The sequence below is a fragment of the Mustela erminea genome, chromosome 1 (genome assembly GCF_009829155.1).
Source record: "Mustela erminea isolate mMusErm1 chromosome 1, mMusErm1.Pri, whole genome shotgun sequence".
NCBI classification, from domain to species: Eukaryota; Metazoa; Chordata; class Mammalia; order Carnivora; family Mustelidae; genus Mustela; species Mustela erminea.
The window spans coordinates 212360625-212379026 of record NC_045614.1 but is presented as its reverse complement, the minus strand read 5'-3'; the positions used below and the strand labels follow the sequence as shown (position 1 = coordinate 212379026).

The 18402-nt window shown below is 40.0% G+C and overlaps 2 protein-coding genes across 6 annotated transcripts in view; one reads left to right on the top strand and one right to left on the bottom strand.

Moving 5' to 3' along the window:
• Positions 1-11498, bottom strand: part of TTC3 (tetratricopeptide repeat domain 3) — a 124636-nt gene extending 113138 nt beyond the window's left edge. Inside the window, exon 1 of the mRNA XM_032354787.1 lies at positions 11393-11498. The gene's annotated coding sequence lies outside the window, so the exon portion shown is untranslated. The remainder of the gene's footprint in view (positions 1-11392) is intronic.
• Positions 11499-11612: 114 nt separating this feature from the next.
• Positions 11613-17902, top strand: PIGP (phosphatidylinositol glycan anchor biosynthesis class P). Of its 5 annotated transcripts, none has more exons than XM_032354825.1 (5): positions 11613-11719; positions 12301-12404; positions 15430-15502; positions 16312-16430; positions 17516-17902. In XM_032354825.1, exons 2-5 carry the CDS (start codon positions 12323-12325, stop codon positions 17644-17646), a joined length of 405 nt encoding a protein of 134 aa, XP_032210716.1. In that variant the 5' UTR covers positions 11613-11719; positions 12301-12322; the 3' UTR covers positions 17647-17902. The 5 variants fall into 5 exon arrangements, with proteins under 5 accessions (XP_032210716.1, XP_032210723.1, XP_032210747.1 ...); XM_032354832.1 differs by having other exon boundaries at positions 11639-11715; XM_032354856.1 differs by lacking the exon at positions 11613-11719 and adding an exon at positions 11929-12155.
• Positions 17903-18402: the final 500 nt, after the last annotated feature.

Below are 18402 nucleotides of genomic sequence, written 5' to 3'. Positions count from 1 at the left end.
TTCAAGACCCCAACCTTGCTGTTGACCTCCTAGATTAAAATAATCTTCACCACCCCTGATACCTAGGCTCTTCCTTCCCAAGGCTACACTTCAGATCACAGTGCAGGTCTAAACTAGTTTTTAAATCTTTAACTCTGATTAGCTCCTTTGACCACAACCAAGAGTCTTATGGCCCTTGTGTCCTCTGTCTCCTACCACAGATTCTTCATCCTCATCATTCTTCCTCCCTTCTCTCGCATTTCCTCCATTCTCATTCACTTTCAGCTTTCTGCGACTGGGTTTCTACCTCCGCCATTCAAGGAACTGCTTACAGTAAGGTCATTAGTGACCTTCTCCAATAGGCTGGTTATCTATCATGTCTGGAACGTGAGCTGTTTTGGATAAACACTCTTTCCAGAGTTTAGGGAATTTAACTACAAAAGTGAAAAAATAAACATTTTAGGACCCAAAGTGTGGAATATAAAATGGGACACATGCTATCTTGAAAACAGATACAATTTGCCTTACAAACATCTTTTTGTATATATACACAGAAAGAGCCAAAAACTCTCTGCCATAGCCCCACACATCACCATCATGGCATCGATTACAATCCAGTTAATGTGCTCATACCGAGCAGACTGAGCCACTGTGACATCACGCTGGTCATTGGTAGCCTGGCAGACCTCACTGATAGCATACCCTACACCAACTATGCTGTAATTAGACACTAGTGTGATTTTTATTTTCTATTTTGTTTTAACCAGAGAGGTGACTGGCACAGGAGTTAATTAAAGAGCATGGACTCTGAAACTAGATTGCCTAGGATTGAATCCTGGCTCCCCCATTTCCTGAATGTATGATCTTGGGCAAATTACTTTACCTCTCTGTACTTCGGTTCCTCATGTGTCAAAGGCAATAGCAATACTACCTACCTGATTAACCAGTTAACACATGTGTTGTGCTTAGAATAGTACATGGCATATAGGAAATGCTATAAATATCAGCTACCATTAACATTAGTATTAGATGAGTATTTTTTAAAATCCATTGTTTGGATTCTTGCAGCTAAATGGTCTACCTTAATTGCTAAGTCCAAAGAGCACTTTTCAGCTTACAACTTACTTGACGCTGTTGACCACTTCCTCCTCCTCAGAACTCTTCATTTGGACTCCAAAGACCATCTTCTCCTGGTCCTCCTCCTATTCTTCTGGCTCCTTTTCCTCAGTTTCCATGGGCTCTTCTTCTCCATTCCCCGCCACCCAAATGTCAACTTTTTTCTTTTCAGGCTTACTCTCTCCTTGGTGACCTTATCCACCACACCCATGGCTTAAAACAGCACTTTCTGAACTTCCATTTTTTGCACAGCTTCACCATGATTTTTGCCATTTCCACATATCACATGTATTTTTATTTACTTAGTATTTCTCTTTTATTGGGCTCACTTGGCTTATGTGATATCCATGACATCAAAGGTTTGAAGCACAACTTATATTATTCATACACATTAAATTCTTAACTATTAAAAATCTATGTGCCACTTTAAATATCTCATACTGACTGTAGCAAACAATAGTTGAAACACCCAAATGGTGCAGAGTCTCTAATTTCTCCAGGCTACACTGCATCTCTATGGTTATTGGATCAACTACTACTAGATCTTAATAAAAGATGTACCACAAGTCTCTCAAATTCATTAAGATCAAAAATGAACTTATCTTTTTCCTCAAAAACAAACAAATGAAACCAAGTTCTTTCCTCTTTCTGTATGTTATCAGTCAATTGCTCTACATGCCACCTGGCTAACCAAACCAGCAATGTGGAGGTCAATCAAGTCCAGTCTCTTTCAACATTCCTATCCAAATGACCAAAAAGTCCTGTCTTTTCTAGCTATTTAAGAAATCTAAAATTAGCACACACATCTTCATGCCAGTGACACTGCCTTAATTGTCACTTCATCTTTTCTCCTCTGAACTAACTTAATAAGCAGCCTCCTCGCTGGTCACCTGCCTTCAACCTTGGCACTCTCTGAAACTCTGATCGTAACATTTCAGTGCTTAAAATCATTCAATAGCTTCCCTTCTTCAGAAAAAAGTACAAACTCCCTATCATAGCATGGAAGGCCTTTTGTAATCCTGTTCCTCCTTTTATTTTCAGTCACTCCACAACATGCAACTTAGAAGCCATTCATATTCAACTGCTTCTGATTCATAAACAAACCTTATTCTACAACCATCTAATGTCTACCAGTTCTTAGTACATCATTCTGGGAAGCATTTCTTGATCTTCTTACAACTACCAAGTTTCTTTCTGCACCTCTTCTCTGGAAAACCAGAGCATCCTGTCCGTATCTTTCCAACAGCAACTCTCACACTGGTCATCATGGGTTTATCTTTGTAGGCCAAAGGGTACACTATGCCCTACTCATCTTGAATTCCTCAGAATTTCTCAAATTTTTTATTCACACTCCCCAAGAATAAAACTTTGCAGAATGCACTTGCCACCTATACTGCTGTTGTTCAGTATTTTTTCTTGAGAATAACTCAACTTCTAACTTAGATGAAAATTTGTTTTAACAGAAAATTTGATTATCACAAGAAATCTTACATTTGGTAGGACGGGTTTTATTTTTCTAATACAAATTCAAGTAAACATACTGCTAAAATTAAGTATTAATGGAAAGGACTTCTAATCCCATCAGTTACAATGAACTAATGGGGGACTCTCACTGCAAAACAAAGTAGATTCTAGACTTTAAAATTTTTTTAATTTTGCTGAGCTCATAGGAATAGGGAACATTTAAAGCCACCCTTTCCCCCCAAATGAATAAACCTCTAGCTAAAATCCAAAACTGACAGTCAGGAGCTATAAGTAATAATGCCAAGAGCAATAATGGACACTAAGCCCTAAGCCAGAAGCAAAGTGAGGAAACTAAGCCATGTAATGTAAATTCCCCAGCTCCCAATGGAAGCAGATAAAAATTCTATCAGAAGAAAAGCACCCCCAAATCAAACTTTCAAGATCCCACAGGGAAAGGGCCATCAAAGAGGAGTTCATAACCAAAGATCATTAAACAAAGTGGAGTCAACCCACCATGAAGCAGAGACAACAGAAAGAACAAGCCATAAATTAAGACTCCTAAAGACATCAGACATTGGGACTGCCAGATACAGTCTACAGAATACCCAGGGATTCAGAAACACAAGCAAGCACCATAAGACTATAAAATAAAGACTTAGTATGTCTAAAAAAAGAAGTGGAACTTTGAGAAATAAAAAATATAACTTAAAAGTAAAAGAGAAAAAAAGGATGCACTTAAGATTAAGCACAGATGAAGAGAAACCGAACTAAAGATGTGCCTAATTAAACTACCCAGCACTGTAAATTCTGGTAAAGAAACAAGAAAATGAAAACTTATAAGATGAAAAGTAACTGACCTGGACACAGTTCAATATACATACATCCAATTAAATTTCCAGAAGGAGAAATACATAAAATCGAAGATAATATTGCAAGGCTCAGAATCTTCTAGACTTCATGAAAGACAAAAGTCAGAATCAAGAAACATGTATCCGAAAGAGAATAAATAAAAAGTAATCTCCATCAGAATTGGAAGGGAAATAGCATAGCACCAAAGATAGAAAATCCAATGCAAGCAAAAGAAAAAGAGTATTTTCTTCAAAGTAGGAAACAAAACTGGCAGGAGGCTTTGGATGTAGAGTATCTTTGCCATGCAGACAGAAAATAATCTATCAACCTAGAACTATATACCCATCAAAACTATCTCTTAAGAACAAGGATAAAATGACAAAAAAAAAAAAATTTTTTTTAGAAGACTTTGACAGAGAACGCATGCACACATATAAGCAATGGCTGGGCAGATGGAGAAGGAGCAAACTCCCGGCTAAGCAAGGAACCCAGCACAGGGCTTGAACACAGAACCCTGAGACAATGACCTGAGCCTAAGTCAGGCACTTAACCAACTAAGCCACCCAGGCACTCCTAAAAATCATTTTAGATAAAAACTGAGCTGACTACCAAGAGACTTGAACTTCTAAAAAAAATTAACAATTAAACTGCTTGACTAGATTAAAAGAAAAATCCAGTAATATATTCTTTATAACAGACATCTAAAATTTAAGGACGTAAAAATAAGTGAGGGTTAAATAAAGGAATAAGATATTTCAGGTAAATTACCACCAAAAAAAAAAAAAGTGGGATACATTAAATAGATACTAACACAGAAAACAAAATTAGGTATAGAGAGGATGATGGCATAATAGAAAAGGTTCAATCCACAAAGAAAATAAGTTAAACTTCACATACCTAAATCAAAGTCTCAAAAAACATCCAAAAAAAAAAAAAAAAATCTGTCAGAACTACAGAAAGTCAGTTTGAAGGTAGTAGTGGGAGACTGCAACACATCTCTCTCTCAATTAACGACAGGTGAAACAAAATTAATGAAGATAGTCTAAACAATTTACAAACTTGAGCTAACAGATACACACTAACAAAATACACACTTGTCACAAGTACACACTGAGAAGTTATAATTCACTATGTACAAGGCCCTAAGTCCACGGAAAGCAAGTATTTTTTAGAAGATAAAATACATACTACATTCTCCGATAACACAATTTAGAAATGAGTAACAAAGAAAAAATGTTAATGTAGATCCTTTGGAAATTAAACATATTTCAAAGAAAAATTTAAAACATGTAAGTCAAAAAAAGAAGTGTTTACCTTTAATGCAGAGTGCTTTTACAATAAAATCCCTGGAAGTCAGTCCCTCTGAATCCCCTTCACCTGATCTACCCATTCCCACATTCCCTCCCCTCTGGCAATCACTAGTTACAGAATAAAAAAGTCATGGGATTGAAAAGTACAGCATAGAGAACAGAGTCAGTGAACAGAGTCAGTAATGCTGTGACTATATTATACATGACAAATGGTGATGACAGTTATTGTGGTGTGTCGTAATGCACAGAACTGCCATATCTCATGTAACAGACCTGAAACTCCTGATACTGTGTGTCAACGATACTTCAATAAAAACTAATGAGGGCACCTGGGTGGCTCAGTGGGTTAAGCCGCTGCCTTCGGCTCAGGTCATGATCTCAGGGTCCTGAGATCGAGTCCCACATCGGGCTCTCTGCTCAGCGGGGAGCCTGCTTCCCTTTCTCTCTCTCTCTCTCTGCCTACTTGTGATCTTTCTCTGTCAAGTAAATAAATAAAATCTTTAATAAAAAAAATAAAATAAAATAAAAAAAATAAAAACTAATGAAATGAAAAAAAAAAAAGAAATCAAAATGAAAATTTAAAAAGTATTTAGATTTAAAAGTTAATGAAAACACTATAAACTGAACAATGTTAGGTAAATTGAAAATAAATTTGGAACAAGTCTACAGCCTAACATACTTATACTAGGAAATAACAATGGCTGAAAATTAGTAAGTTAAGCATGCAATTTAATTAGAAAAATGACAAATAAGTCCAAAGACAGAATAAGTAAGTAAATAAAAGAAAAAGAATCAACTAACTAAAACACAAAAATGTAATAGAACTTATTAGGCCAAAAATTAACCGCTTGACAAGATTCATTAGTTAGACAAAGTTCTGGCAAGATTAATCAAGAAAGAAGAGAAGCCACATACAAATAATATTCAAAATGAAAAAAGGGAACACTAACTACAGATAAAGTGGAAATTAAAAAGGGAATTAAGAAAATACCATGAAAATGATGCTAATCAACTTAAAATTTGGGGGGAAAGATAAATTTCTTAAACTTACAAAATCGATTAAAAGAAATAGAAAATCTGAAGTGCTAGCACTACTCAACTGCTAATCACAACTAAACTATTAATAATATACAATCCATCTCCAAAGAAAACATTAGATCCAAATGATCATGGAGGTAAACTCCACCAAACTTTAAAGAAACAAATCACTTCAATCCAAACTGTCCCAGGAAAGGGGGGGGCTATTCTCTAATTGGTATAAGGCCAGTATAACCTTAATGCCAAAATCAGACAAGATAGTCAATAAAGAAATATGATGGTGATTTCACTCACAGACACAAAAATCCTAAATAAAATATTAGCAAACTCAAGCCAGTAGTTCATGAAAAGACAATTCACTAAGCTCAATTTGGGTTTTTCTCAGTGAAGAAAACAAAAGAGAATTAAAAATTTTAAAACATATAAATTGAAATTCATTACATATAACAGATAAAAAAGAAAAAAACCCAAAATATTCTTGTTTTTCTGTCCCAAGCGTGTGCCAAAATTACAAAGACTTTCCTAACTTAATAAAAAGTATCTACAAAAGCTTAAAACAAAGATTTTTAATGGGGAAACATTCCCTTCTTAAAATCAGGAATGAGACATATATGCCCACAATAATCACTTCTAAAGAACAACCATAATCACTTCCATTTAACACAGATGTAAAAGTATGCCAGCGTATTAAGACCAGGAAAAAAAAAGAATTTTAAAGGGAAAATAATTGAAAGGAAAAACCAAAAGTGTCAGTATTTGCAATGATTAATTATTCACATAGAAAACTCAAAAGAATAATAGAAACTATGTTAGAAATAATAAGAGTTTATCAAGTGATGGCTAAAGGTTAATATAAAAATCCATTAAATTTCTATTTGCTTACAAAAAAGTCAGAAAATAGAACCTTAAAAAATAACACCAGTTATAAAAACAACAAAACTACTAGAAACATCAGAATCAACAATTTAAAAGTATTAGATCTGTATGGAGAAAATTACAAAACTACATTAAAAGACATTAAAAACCTAAATAAATGGAAATACATACCATGTTCTCAGACAGGAAGGCTCAAAATCTTAAAGATTTCAATTCTCCCTCAAATTGATTCAATAATTCCAATTAATTCCCAGTTTTTCACGTCACGTGACAAGTTGATTCTTAAAACAAGAACAAAGGTCCAAGAACAGCTGAGACTCAAGATCCCCTGCCCCAAATGGCAAGATTTCTGGTAGAGCTATAGGATTAATAATCATGACAGTGTGGTATAACATAGAGATAGTCAAGCAGACAAGTGGCACAGAAAGGGGAGTCAGAAATAAACCCATGCTGGTGAACAGAGGGCCAATTCCATGCATGGTATGAGGACAGCTGTAGCCACGAGGAGGAAAAAAATGAATGTGGATCACTGCCTTAACACTTTACACAAAAATCAATACCAGATGAATTATGAATTTAAATGTGATAGACATCATTTTAAAACTTCTAAAAAGAAACCCAGGAGAATGTCTTTATAATCCCAAGAGCAGGTAAAGTTTCCAATTAGATTACATTAAAATTAAGAACTTTTGTTCACCAAAACACACCATAAGGAGTAAAAAGACAAGCCATGAATTTGAGAAGATATTTACAATGCATATAATCAACAAAGGATTAGTGTTTCCAGTTTATTAGTTTTAAAAGACAACCCAAGAGAAAAATGGGTAAAAGATATGACCAGGTATTTCACAAAAGGGAAACAGTTCATAAACATATGAAAAGATGCTCAAACTCATTAACAAAGAAATGCAAATTAAAACCACGAGACACATCATTTCATACCCATTTGATTGGCAAATATTAAGAAATCTGATGATAATAAGTGCTGGAGTAAATATGAATCAACTGTAACTCTTATACACTGCTTATCAAAGTATATAAAAATTGACAAAACTGCTGGCCAAAGTACAAGGTGGTACAACCACCTCAGAAAAGTTTGGTAAAGTTGAACATTCATACCCCATAATCCAGCAATTTGACCTCTAGCAAACAGTTTACCAAAATAGTATTCCAAACATTTTTTTACTCACAAACCACTAAAAATGTTTTAAATCATTTTCACACTAAGATGACATCTACAAGTGTTCAGCCCAAGTTTAAATAATTGTAAATGATGAATTTCTTGTGACTTAAAGATAATCTTAGATATTATCTAAAGATAATGTAGTTTTGTGACATATCATTGGTTTAAACTGTTATAATTATAACAACATAGGATTTATCAAAAATAACTGCATACACTGATAATCAATCATAAAATGTGAAATTGTAATTGCAAATGCAGCTCCTGAGATGGAAGTACCTGGATTAGAAAAGGCTCTAAACTGTGTGTGTGTGTGTACACACATACATATACTGGATTTTAAATTATCTGTATTCCATGGAGTTTTTCTGCTTGGGACAATGCCTTAATAATATTCCATGTGGGTAGGTAGGATGCCTTCTTTACCTAAGGTAAAAGTGCTACTAGGAAAGGTAAAGTGGAAAGTAGGACCAACAAGAGGCCTCTACCACAGGCCCCAGGCACTACCAATTTTAAGAAAGAGAACACATAGAGTTTAATGATCTAGAAATTGATTCATTAATATCTCTCCTGCCCAAGTACTCCCTAGAAATATCTTCGTTACTCCTCTGGGAGGGGGTCATAAACCCCCATATGAAAATTAGAGAAATTTTTGGCAACCATGTACCAGAAGATACGGACAAGAATCTTCATAATAGCAAAACCTAGAAACAGCCAAATGTCCATCAAAAAATGCATACACTGTCTAACATTCCCTGTAGAGTATTACACAGCAGTGAAAATTAATGACTTACATCTATTCTCAATATTAGTGACTCTTAGAAACAGCCCTGAGTGAAATAAGCAAGTCTCAGAAAACTGTATCCACAATCCCTTTCTTTAAAAAACCCAAAGACAAAGAAACCATACAATACATTGTTGAGCAATATACATATATCTGACAAAATTATTTTTTTAAAAGCAAGGAATGACACAGACAATTCAGGATAGTCACTCTGGAGATGAGCACATACAATATTGGTCATTTTGATTCTTGGATTGAGTGGTGTACTGATTGGTATTCACTGTACTGTTTTGCTTCACAACCTTTATATATGTTACATTATTTTATTTTTTTATTTTGTTACATATATTTTGATTTTATCAAATATTACATTGAAGAGGAAAAAAGATTTTTCAAAACCATTCATTATATTTTAAAAAGTAATTAAATCACCTCAACTGCTACTAAAGAGGTACATAAAACATACCGTGGAAATTACTATCTTTACATTAACTATGGGTACAAAATAAATTTTTACTGGAATTAATCTTACAAGGAGCATATGAGATAAAGACTGAGCTAGTTAGCTGTGAGAGATGAACCCATCTGACACAGGGCTAAAACAGAAGCCAAGGCGGCTACAAGCAAATTAAGCTGTAAGCTAAAGTTAAAAGGAAGCTGGTCAGTAAAGAGAAAGCAAAAAAGTAAAAGCCTAGTAACAAAGTATTAGCAAGGATGTGAGGAAGTGAGTGTTCTCACTTAATACCAGTGAGAGTGAAAATTAGTACAACCACTTTGTGAGTTTCTGTGATATTCAGTTATGTTGAAGATGCACATATCCTACTATCCAACAACTCTCCTGCTACGTGTGTTTCTTAGAGAAACTTCCAAATGTGTGCACAAGCAGACAAAGATGTTTATTGCAGGACTGTTTTTAGAGTAAAAAAACCAGAAACAGCTTTGAAGTCCACCGATTGGGAAATGAATTATGGTATATTCATACAATTGGATTCTGTACCAACAATTAAGATGAACCAAAGACAACACAATTGCCCAATTTATTTGTATATAAATCTCAAAATGTGATACTGATTTTAAAAATGCAAGTTGCAAAAAGACACATATCATTTAAAACCATTGAGATTTAAAACACATACCACCACATATTGTTTATGGATTTACTGTGAACCAAATATAAAATATTAAAGGGAATGATATACACAAATCTGAACACAGTGGCTATCTTAGGGAAGGAGGGGCAGGAACTCGGAGCGCCTCCAACATCTGCACTTTTATTTCTTAAAATAAAAAAGGATTTGAAGTAAATTTGGCAAAATAATTACATTTGTAAATCTGAATCATGGGTTGGTTAGATCCCCTTGTGTATTTTACACGTGAAATATTTCAGAAATTAGAAAGAAAAAAGGAAATTAGGCAAAGGTAAGAAAATTGAACAAATGAACAGAAAGACACACCAAAACACAGCCTGAGAGCGCAGAGCACGAACCTTTGAGCAAGAAGCAGCGTAGGAGGTGGCACTTTAATCGGTTTGAAGTTTCCTTCCCTGTGTATCCTTGTAATAAATCCCATTTCCCGTAGGATAAAACGCAAATTTCTTGCAATAAAAAATGTCCTAACTAGAGCTGTAACTATGAGAAAACCGCTGCCAAGGGAGGAGTAAAAATTTGTACAATGTCTACCTTGAGTCTCCTCGCCAGGATGCTGGGCAGAATCAAGAGATAATTTATGAGAACGCGATACAACACTATACGAACCGTTAAGTATTACCAAGAACGCCCAGGCACAGCTAGAACGTATTTGCCCAGCTGGCGTGGGCGTCTATTTTGGAAGGAGTCTGCAACTGAAGCGCTTTGGGCATCTACGGCTCTTCTGGAAAAGGCACTCTGCACTGGTACCAGCCAAAATTCACCTACGCGTTGGCTCAATTTTTGGCCCTTGGCTCCCCCCTCCTTCCTCCCAGAACAGGCCGGCTCGACAGGCCGCACCTGACGTCGTCCGCACTACGGAGCAGCTGGCCAGACCCGCCTCGGTCCCCCCTTCCCACCCGCGTCGGGGGAGGGAGGATGCTCCGGCGAGGCGAGGCGGGAGCGGGGAAGCGCTGGGTTGCCTGTCCCACCCCGAGTCCCCTCCTGGGAGGGAAGCCGCCCCCGGGCTCGACGGCCATTCTCACGAAAACAGGTGGCGCAGACGTTAAAGCGCACAGAACAGAGAACGGGGCGCGCACGAACGTTCACGAACACTCGCGAATGAAAACGCGCACAAGGGAAACCATACACTCGACAGGACACAGGCGCGGTACGCGCGCGGGGACACGCGAGGGCGCACACCGGGGAGGGCGATGTACCAGGATGGGGTCACGACTGCACAAGGCGCGGACACGCGAGCGGGGGACGCGCGCCCCCCGGAGAGGGACGGTGACACAAAGGGGGGCCACCACACGGGCCAGAGGCGCCCACGCCGTCGCCAAGAACGCGAGCGACACAAAGAAGCCTGGAGTGGACCCAAAGGCGCGTGCCCGCACGCCCGGACCCAGGGACCCCTCGCCTGTCAGGGGTGTCACCCTCCAGACGAGAGTGCGCGGGCGGCAGGGGATGCGCCCACAAACGGGCTACTCCCACCCTCACAGAGACGCCCCCAGGGGCCCAAGGAGTCTGAAGGGGCCCGTAAGACAAAAGGGACACACCCACTGGGACCGACAAAGGCGGCCACACCCCCCAGCGCCCCGACCCACGCAGACACACCGGGGGCACCACAGCAAGCGACGCGGGGCGACGCGCACACACCCACACTCACCACACACCCACGGAGGGGGTGTGGAGGGCCCCTCTCCCCGGGCATCTCGGCTGCAGCGCGATAAGGTGACACATCCGGGAGCCCCGCCGCGCGCCAGATGTGCACTCACCGGGGCCCGCAGCCCCCGAGCCTCGGACGCGGGCCGCCGCCGCCGCCGCCGCCTCGGGCCCTCCACGTCAGCCAGCGGGCGGGCGAGAGCGGGCGGCGGCGCAGGCGGCAAAGCCCGTCACGTGGGCTGCGCACATGCGCGGTCGTGCAGCCCCGCTCCCTTCCGCGGCGGCGAGCGGAGCGATCCGGCGGTTCCCGGTGCTCGCGCGCTCTAGGCAGGCAAGGGTCGCGGTGCGCCTGCGCCTGGGCTGGGAGGGGGCGCCGGAAAGACCCGGCCTTTCCTTTAGCTTTCCCCTCTCTGGCCCCCGGGAAGGTTTTCCAGAAGGCGCCTGCGCGAGGGACTCGGCGCTGAAGTGGCCTTGCTGTCGGGAGGGGCCTGAGAAGCGAGGGCCTCCCCCACCCCACAACCCTTGAATTAGAAACTGAAACTCCCCCGAGAGGACAGGACCTGGTCCCGGGCACGGTGGCCCGGACCTGGGGAGGAGGCGCGCCTGCCCCGAGCCCGGCCTTGCCAAGCCCTTTTCGCAGGCCCGCGAAGCCTGCAGGCTAGGAACGCGTTCGTCCTTTCTCTACCCACCCCTCCCCTCCCCTGCAGGGTGCGCGCGCACGCGAGGTCTGGGGGCTCGTGCACGCGTGCTAGCGGTGTGTGTTGGAGGTGTGTGCGCAGGGAGGCGGTGTGCAGTGGCTTAGGCAAGGAGAGAAACTGCAGAGGCTGTCCCCGTAGCAAAGCGATGAGGCTACAGCAGACCAGTGATGAAGGGGAGTGAGTCACTGACGATGATTGTGTTTCTTTCCCGCAGATTGTCTAAAGCCACAGGGAAAATGGTGGAAAATTCACCGTCGCCATTGCCAGAAAGAGCGATTTATGGCTTTGTTCTTTTCTTAAGCTCCCAATTTGGCTTCTGTAAGTACTTTCCTGATGGATGGCCAGGTCCTCTTTTCTGGTGTTCAAGGACAAGGAAATTACAGCATTTGTTCTTAGAATGTGCACATAATGAACTGTGATTCTTTCTACTTAAGCCTTTTTCTAAGAAAACCTAAATGGAACTCGTGTTTGGTATTTTAGATGCCCGACACCAGTGTAAGTAATCTTAAGAAATTATTTATACAGCACCAGACAGGATTGCAAAGTGAATGAAACCTGGTCCCTGTGGTTCAGCATCTCTGTGGTCATAGTCTTCTGGACAAGACAGACAATGGAATCTACAATTAACAGTGTGAAAAGAGCCATGGGAACCCAGTAGAGCAACATGAAATCAGACTAGGAAACAGGGTTTAGCTTTCTCCTCGGCAGGGAGAAGGAAGATGTGGGAAGGTTTTGAATGAAGGGTTTAGAGTGAGTAAGTTGGTGCAGGTGCAGCCTGTCGGAGGCAGGAAGCCAAGAGAATTAGGCTAGAGAAGCCATGTGCACTTTAGAGCCCTAGATCTGTCTTGGTTCCCAGAAGATCCTGTTTTCCAGATGAGGAAACTGATGCTCGCTGAGACGCTGATGTGCCCAGGGTCACACGGGAGGCCCTACATCTCTCCTCTAAAGGATACGGGAATTATAAAGGAAAACAAGAGGGAGAAAATTGGGTGCCCCCATCCAACTTTTTGGAATTTTGTGGAAACCAGGGAGGTGAGGGAGTGGTAGTGTTTCTGAACCCTGACTGTATTGGTACAGCCAACCATGCTGTTGGCAAGGGTAGTGTAGGGAGTAAAGAAGTTGTGACTTGAGTTCAAATCCTGACTCCTCCAGGGACTAGCTGTGTCACCTGGCATCATTTGCCCAAGCTCTTGAACCTTCAGACTCTTCATCTGTAAAAGGGTGGTGACAGTGTTTATTGAATGTTTATGATGTGCAAGACAGCCCTGTGAGGTAGGTATTGTTATTTCTGTCCTTTATTTTATTGATGATGATCCTGAGGCATGAGGTTTTAGGAATGTGCCAAAAGTCATACAGCCAGTAATTGATAGAGCTGGAATTTGAACCCAGACCCTGGGTCGACTTCACTGTGCTGCCTTTTAGGGCAGTTGTGAGGAGTAATTAATTGATTAATTAATTAATGTAAAGCACTTAATACAGAAGATTGATAAGTATTTCTATATAGTCTTGACTTTTACATAGTGCCTGGCATAAAGTAGATGTTCAATAAAGTCTCATTCATTGATTTAATTAACATCGGTCACTTCCGTTTATGAATTTATATGGTGTTTCTCTGCTCTTTGTATTTCATCCACCTTAAAAGCTATCTACAAGTTACAAGCCTGTCCCATGCCTTCTTTCTCTCTACCATCCAGTCACACCAAATCCCTCACCAGATCCCTCACACTCTCCCTGTGGATCATGGCAGCGAACACCATTTTCTCGTATTTCCTTCCTTCCTCATCTGCAGCCCCCAGACATACATATTTTTGATCTGGCTAATCCCCTACTGATTATTTAGGGTGCAGTTTAGTCACTTCCTCCAGGAGATCTTTCCTGACCATTAACATCACCTCCATCACCGTCAGTGTGGGCTAAGAGCCTTCTTACGTGCTCCTGTATCACCTTTTATTACACATTCATGCTTATCACAGTGTAATGAAAATGTCCATTTACTCGTCTCTATTCCCCTCCCCTAGATTTTAAGCTTGGGAAGGCCAGAGACCATGCCTTTTGGGTTCACTGCTGTTTCTTATGCTTCTGATGTAGAATATGAATCCTACAACATCATCAACAGAGATCGTTTGAAATTTGTCTCTGCCCTTTACCTCGGGCAGAGAATGTAACATTTCTAAGACTTTATTTCATTTCATTTACTCCTCTATAAAAATAGCATACATATCATAGGATTGTTTTAAGGGTTAAATTAAATAATGCATGTGAAATGCTTTGAAGTGTTGGGAGCCCACAGTGAGTGCTTGGATGTTAGCTGTTATTTTTACAAATTAACAATAAAGCATTCCACAAAGACTGAGCTTGAGGAAAATAAGATTGTATTCTGGGAGATGAGGCAGAAGCCCATCATGAGATAGAACAGAACAAGGGTAGATAAAGTCACCTTTAAGCAACCGGTGTCTATAGTCTTTTCAGCCCTGTGGTAATGGAGTATTGAACAGCCATTATACAGAGGGCAAATTGCTAGGTGCTGTAAGGATCACAACAATAACTAAGACGTGATTTCTGCCCTTAAATGGCTTCAGATACAGTGTGAGAGTTAAGACAGGTTTTTAAAAAAGGGAGTAATGGGGAAGTGAAGTTGTTTAATGGGCATAGAGTTTTAGATTTGCAGGATGCTAAAGTTCTAGAGATCTGTTGCATAGCAATGCAAATAGACTACTTTTTTTAAAGATTTTATTTATTTATTTGACAGAGAGAGAGCGAGAGAAGGAACACAGCTGGGGGAGTGGGAGGGGGGAGAAGCAGACTCCCCGCCGAGCAGGGAGCCCGATATGGGGCTTGATCCCAGTACTCTGGGATCATGACCTGAGCCGAAGGCAGGTGCTTAACGCAGATGCTTAACGACTGAGCCACCCAGGCGCCCTCAAATACACTACTCTAAGTTAAGTGTCATAAATACTATAAGAATGACAGAAATAAGGAGCTGGGAAACTGAAAGAAAAGAAAACTCGTTTCTGAGGTAATCAGGGAATCTCAAAAGAGCTTTTTGGTTTTTGTGTTGTTGTTGTTTTAAGATTTATTTATTTTAGAGAGGGAGCAAGAATGTACACAGGAGGAGGGTCAGAGGGAGAGAGAGCATCTTAAGTAGACTCTGGTGGTGAGCACAGAACCTGATGGGGAATCCATCCCACAACCCTGAGATCATGACCTGAGCCTCCATCAAGAATTGGGCCCTTAACTGAGGCAACAGGTGCCCCACGAGCTTATTGTTTTATCTGAACCTTGTTAAATTAGATGCATGCCTTATTGACTTCGCTTTTTCTCTTATTTCTGTTCCTCTCTGCAGTACTGTATCTTGTGTGGGCATTTATTCCCGAATCTTGGCTCCATTCCTTAGGATTAACCTACTGGCCTCAAAAGTAAGTTTAATGTTTTTCTTAAATAAAAATGTGGGAATACTATTTTGAAGGATCACAGTTTTTCCTTAAGACTGCCCAAATTGTAAATATTTATCTTTTTAAGATCCATAAATAGCCATATAGAAATTTAAAGCTTTTCAGAGGTCATTACTCCTACATCTCTAATTCAGGATGGCAGGGTGAACATACATTCCATTTCTTCCCAACATCTTGCTAAGGTAACACTATACAAGAAAAATGTTGAAGGTATAAACCCACAGGAACAAATAATGGGAGAGCAGATAATTATCAAAAGAACTCAAAGTGGAGCACCTGGGTGGCTCAGTCAGTTGAGCGGCTGCCTTCAGCTCAGGTCATGATCTCAGGGTCCTGGGATCGAGCCCCGCATCGGGCTCTCTGCTCAGCGGGGAGCCTGCTCCCCCCACCCCCGCCGCGTGCCTCTCTGTCTACTTGTGATTTCTTTCTCTGCCAAATAAATAAATAAAATCTTTTTTTAAAAAAAGTGTTCAAGGAAATGATTGCAGACAGGGGAGAGGTAACTTAGTTTTCACTTTTTCCGTGGTGCTATGGTAGGGAATGATGCAGGATTGCAGCTTTTTACAACGCAGAGTACTAACCACTATACGATCACGGCCAGGACTGCAGCTTTTCATTACAAGCCTATTAGAATGATTTCACGGTCTTGTAGATATATGTATTATTTTAATTAAAAAAATCGGATTTAAAAAGCTTGTTAACTCGGTGATGGTCTCTTGAGAATGATGACTTTTCAGGCAGTTTATTATTTTCTTTAATATTTTCTTCTACAGATACTGGGCAGTTGCATTGCCTGTCTACCTCCTCATTACTATAGTAATTGGTTACGTACTCTTATTTGGCATAAACATGATGAGTACCTCTCCACTCAACTCCATTCATACAATCACAGGTAAATGATTATCAAAGGAAAGTGCTGGCAGTGGGGGGGGAGAGGGAGAAGCAACCAAGAATAGGCTGTAGTAGGTGACACGTATCAGCACAAGAAAAAAAATGTAGGAGAAATACATATAAAGTTACACCAGAGGAAATGTTTATGTGGCAGTAACCAATTCTAATGAATATGCTACTTACAGCACCAGTCAGCAGGTGTATTTTCCCATAAAGACCACAAGTATATAAAATTTTCCTTAGCAACTGTGCCCAAGAAAAACACATTTTATCCTAAACGGGCAGTGTTGATCAAAGAATGGCAAGTAGGTCCATGCAGACCTTGTCTGATAGAGGGATTTGAGAATACGCATGCTCCTCAGCATCCTTGTACACACCTGACCCCAGTTATGTAGATGGAAGAGCCACAGCATGTCTTTGTGGTTGTTTTTTTAATTCTCCTAAGTCTAAAGAATAAAGTAAATTAAATTCCTGACCATGCTTAGATTCTAGGAAGTGAAGGGGTTTTGGGAGAAAATGAAGTGTTTTTTAAGTTGCTTGGTCTGATTTTTTTTTTTTTTTTAATTTTCAAAGCCTTTTTTTATGAGCCTATACAAGGTACTTTGAAAACCAGTTCTAGTATTTTTATATTGCTTTCCGATAAAGTACTGTATTCCCTGTCTTCTTGCCTAAAATTCCAGCAAATAGACGATTTGTGCAAAGAGGGGACCTTGTTAAGTTTGCGTGGATGATTGTACCAAATGATTTAACCGTTTGGCGGTGTTGGGTTCAATATATTTTCTAAGCCTGGGTATAATTCTGTACCTATGAGAAATGTGCAGGTGGAACTTTAATCCTTAGGGTACAATTGAATGAAATGTTAATTTCTTATCCTAGTTAAAGATGCAGAAAGTTCTTTCCTGATTTTTATTCTATTTGGGACATTTCTTCTAAAGAGAGAATTTAAGTAATCTTTTAATTATGTTAAACATGGTATTTGTCATTATGCAGATATTAGCCTAGCAGAGTATTCAGTGCATTTCTGTAAACTACAAAAATGGTAGAAGAAACTGCTTGGGTAAGCAGAGCTTTTGTCCTCTTCCGCAGATGACTATGCTAAAAATCAGCGGCAGAAGAAATACCGAGAAGAGGCCATCCCAGCATTGAGAGATATTCCTATTAGTGAAGTAAACCAGATGTTCTTCCTTGCAACCAAAGAACCGTATGCCAAAAAGTAAATTGCATGTAGACTAACACCAAGCATTTACTCTTAAGTTTTTGATGTAATAATTTTGACCATAATTATTTTGACTTTCTCTCATACCCAATATTGAAGTGTTAAAAAAATTTTGTTTTTCTTAGATTAAGTTCTATTAATATTATAAATGTTCTTGAGTATTAGTTATGAATGAACAGAATAAATAAAATACTGCATTACTATATAGCAGACCTCTTAAATAAGTATTAGTAAAACCAAGAAGTACCTCCAGAGAAGCATTCATGTTGTGATTTTTTTTTTTTAAAGATTTTATTTATTTATTTGAGAGAGAGACAGTGAGAGCATGAGCAAGGAGAAGGTCAGAGGGAGAAGCAGACTCCCCGCGGAGCTGGGAGCCCGATGCGGGACTCGATCCCAGGACTCTGGGATTATGACCCGAGCCAAAGGCAGTCGTCCAAACAACTGAGCCACGGAGGCATCCCTCATGTTGTGATTTTTAAATGGCAATTATGTCCTTCCCATTGTTTTTTCTTCGAGACCCAGAATTCAAACTCTTAGATTTGGGAGAGGGGTACATTTAGTTTGTGTTTTCTTGCATCATATTTGTGTCTAAGACAGAAACATTTGTTGAGTACTTACTTCCGAGGTATTTTTCTGGATGTAGCAAGGATAAGATTCTTTCTGAAATAGCTTGCATTTCAGGGGCAGATTGAGACAGACTAAGCAAATAAACCAATATTATTTAATGAGTGCTATGCAGAGAATCAAGATAGTA

Bases quoted from the DNA above. Each gene is read 5' to 3' on its own strand.
- PIGP (XM_032354825.1), top strand. From the start codon at position 12,323: ATGGTGGAAAATTCACCGTCGCCATTGCCAGAAAGAGCGATTTATGGC. The intron at 12,405-15,429 runs GTAAGTACTTTC...TCCTCTCTGCAG, and splicing joins AAGCTCCCAATTTGGCTTCT to TACTGTATCTTGTGTGGGCA. The intron at 15,503-16,311 runs GTAAGTTTAATG...TTTCTTCTACAG, and splicing joins TTAACCTACTGGCCTCAAAA to ATACTGGGCAGTTGCATTGC.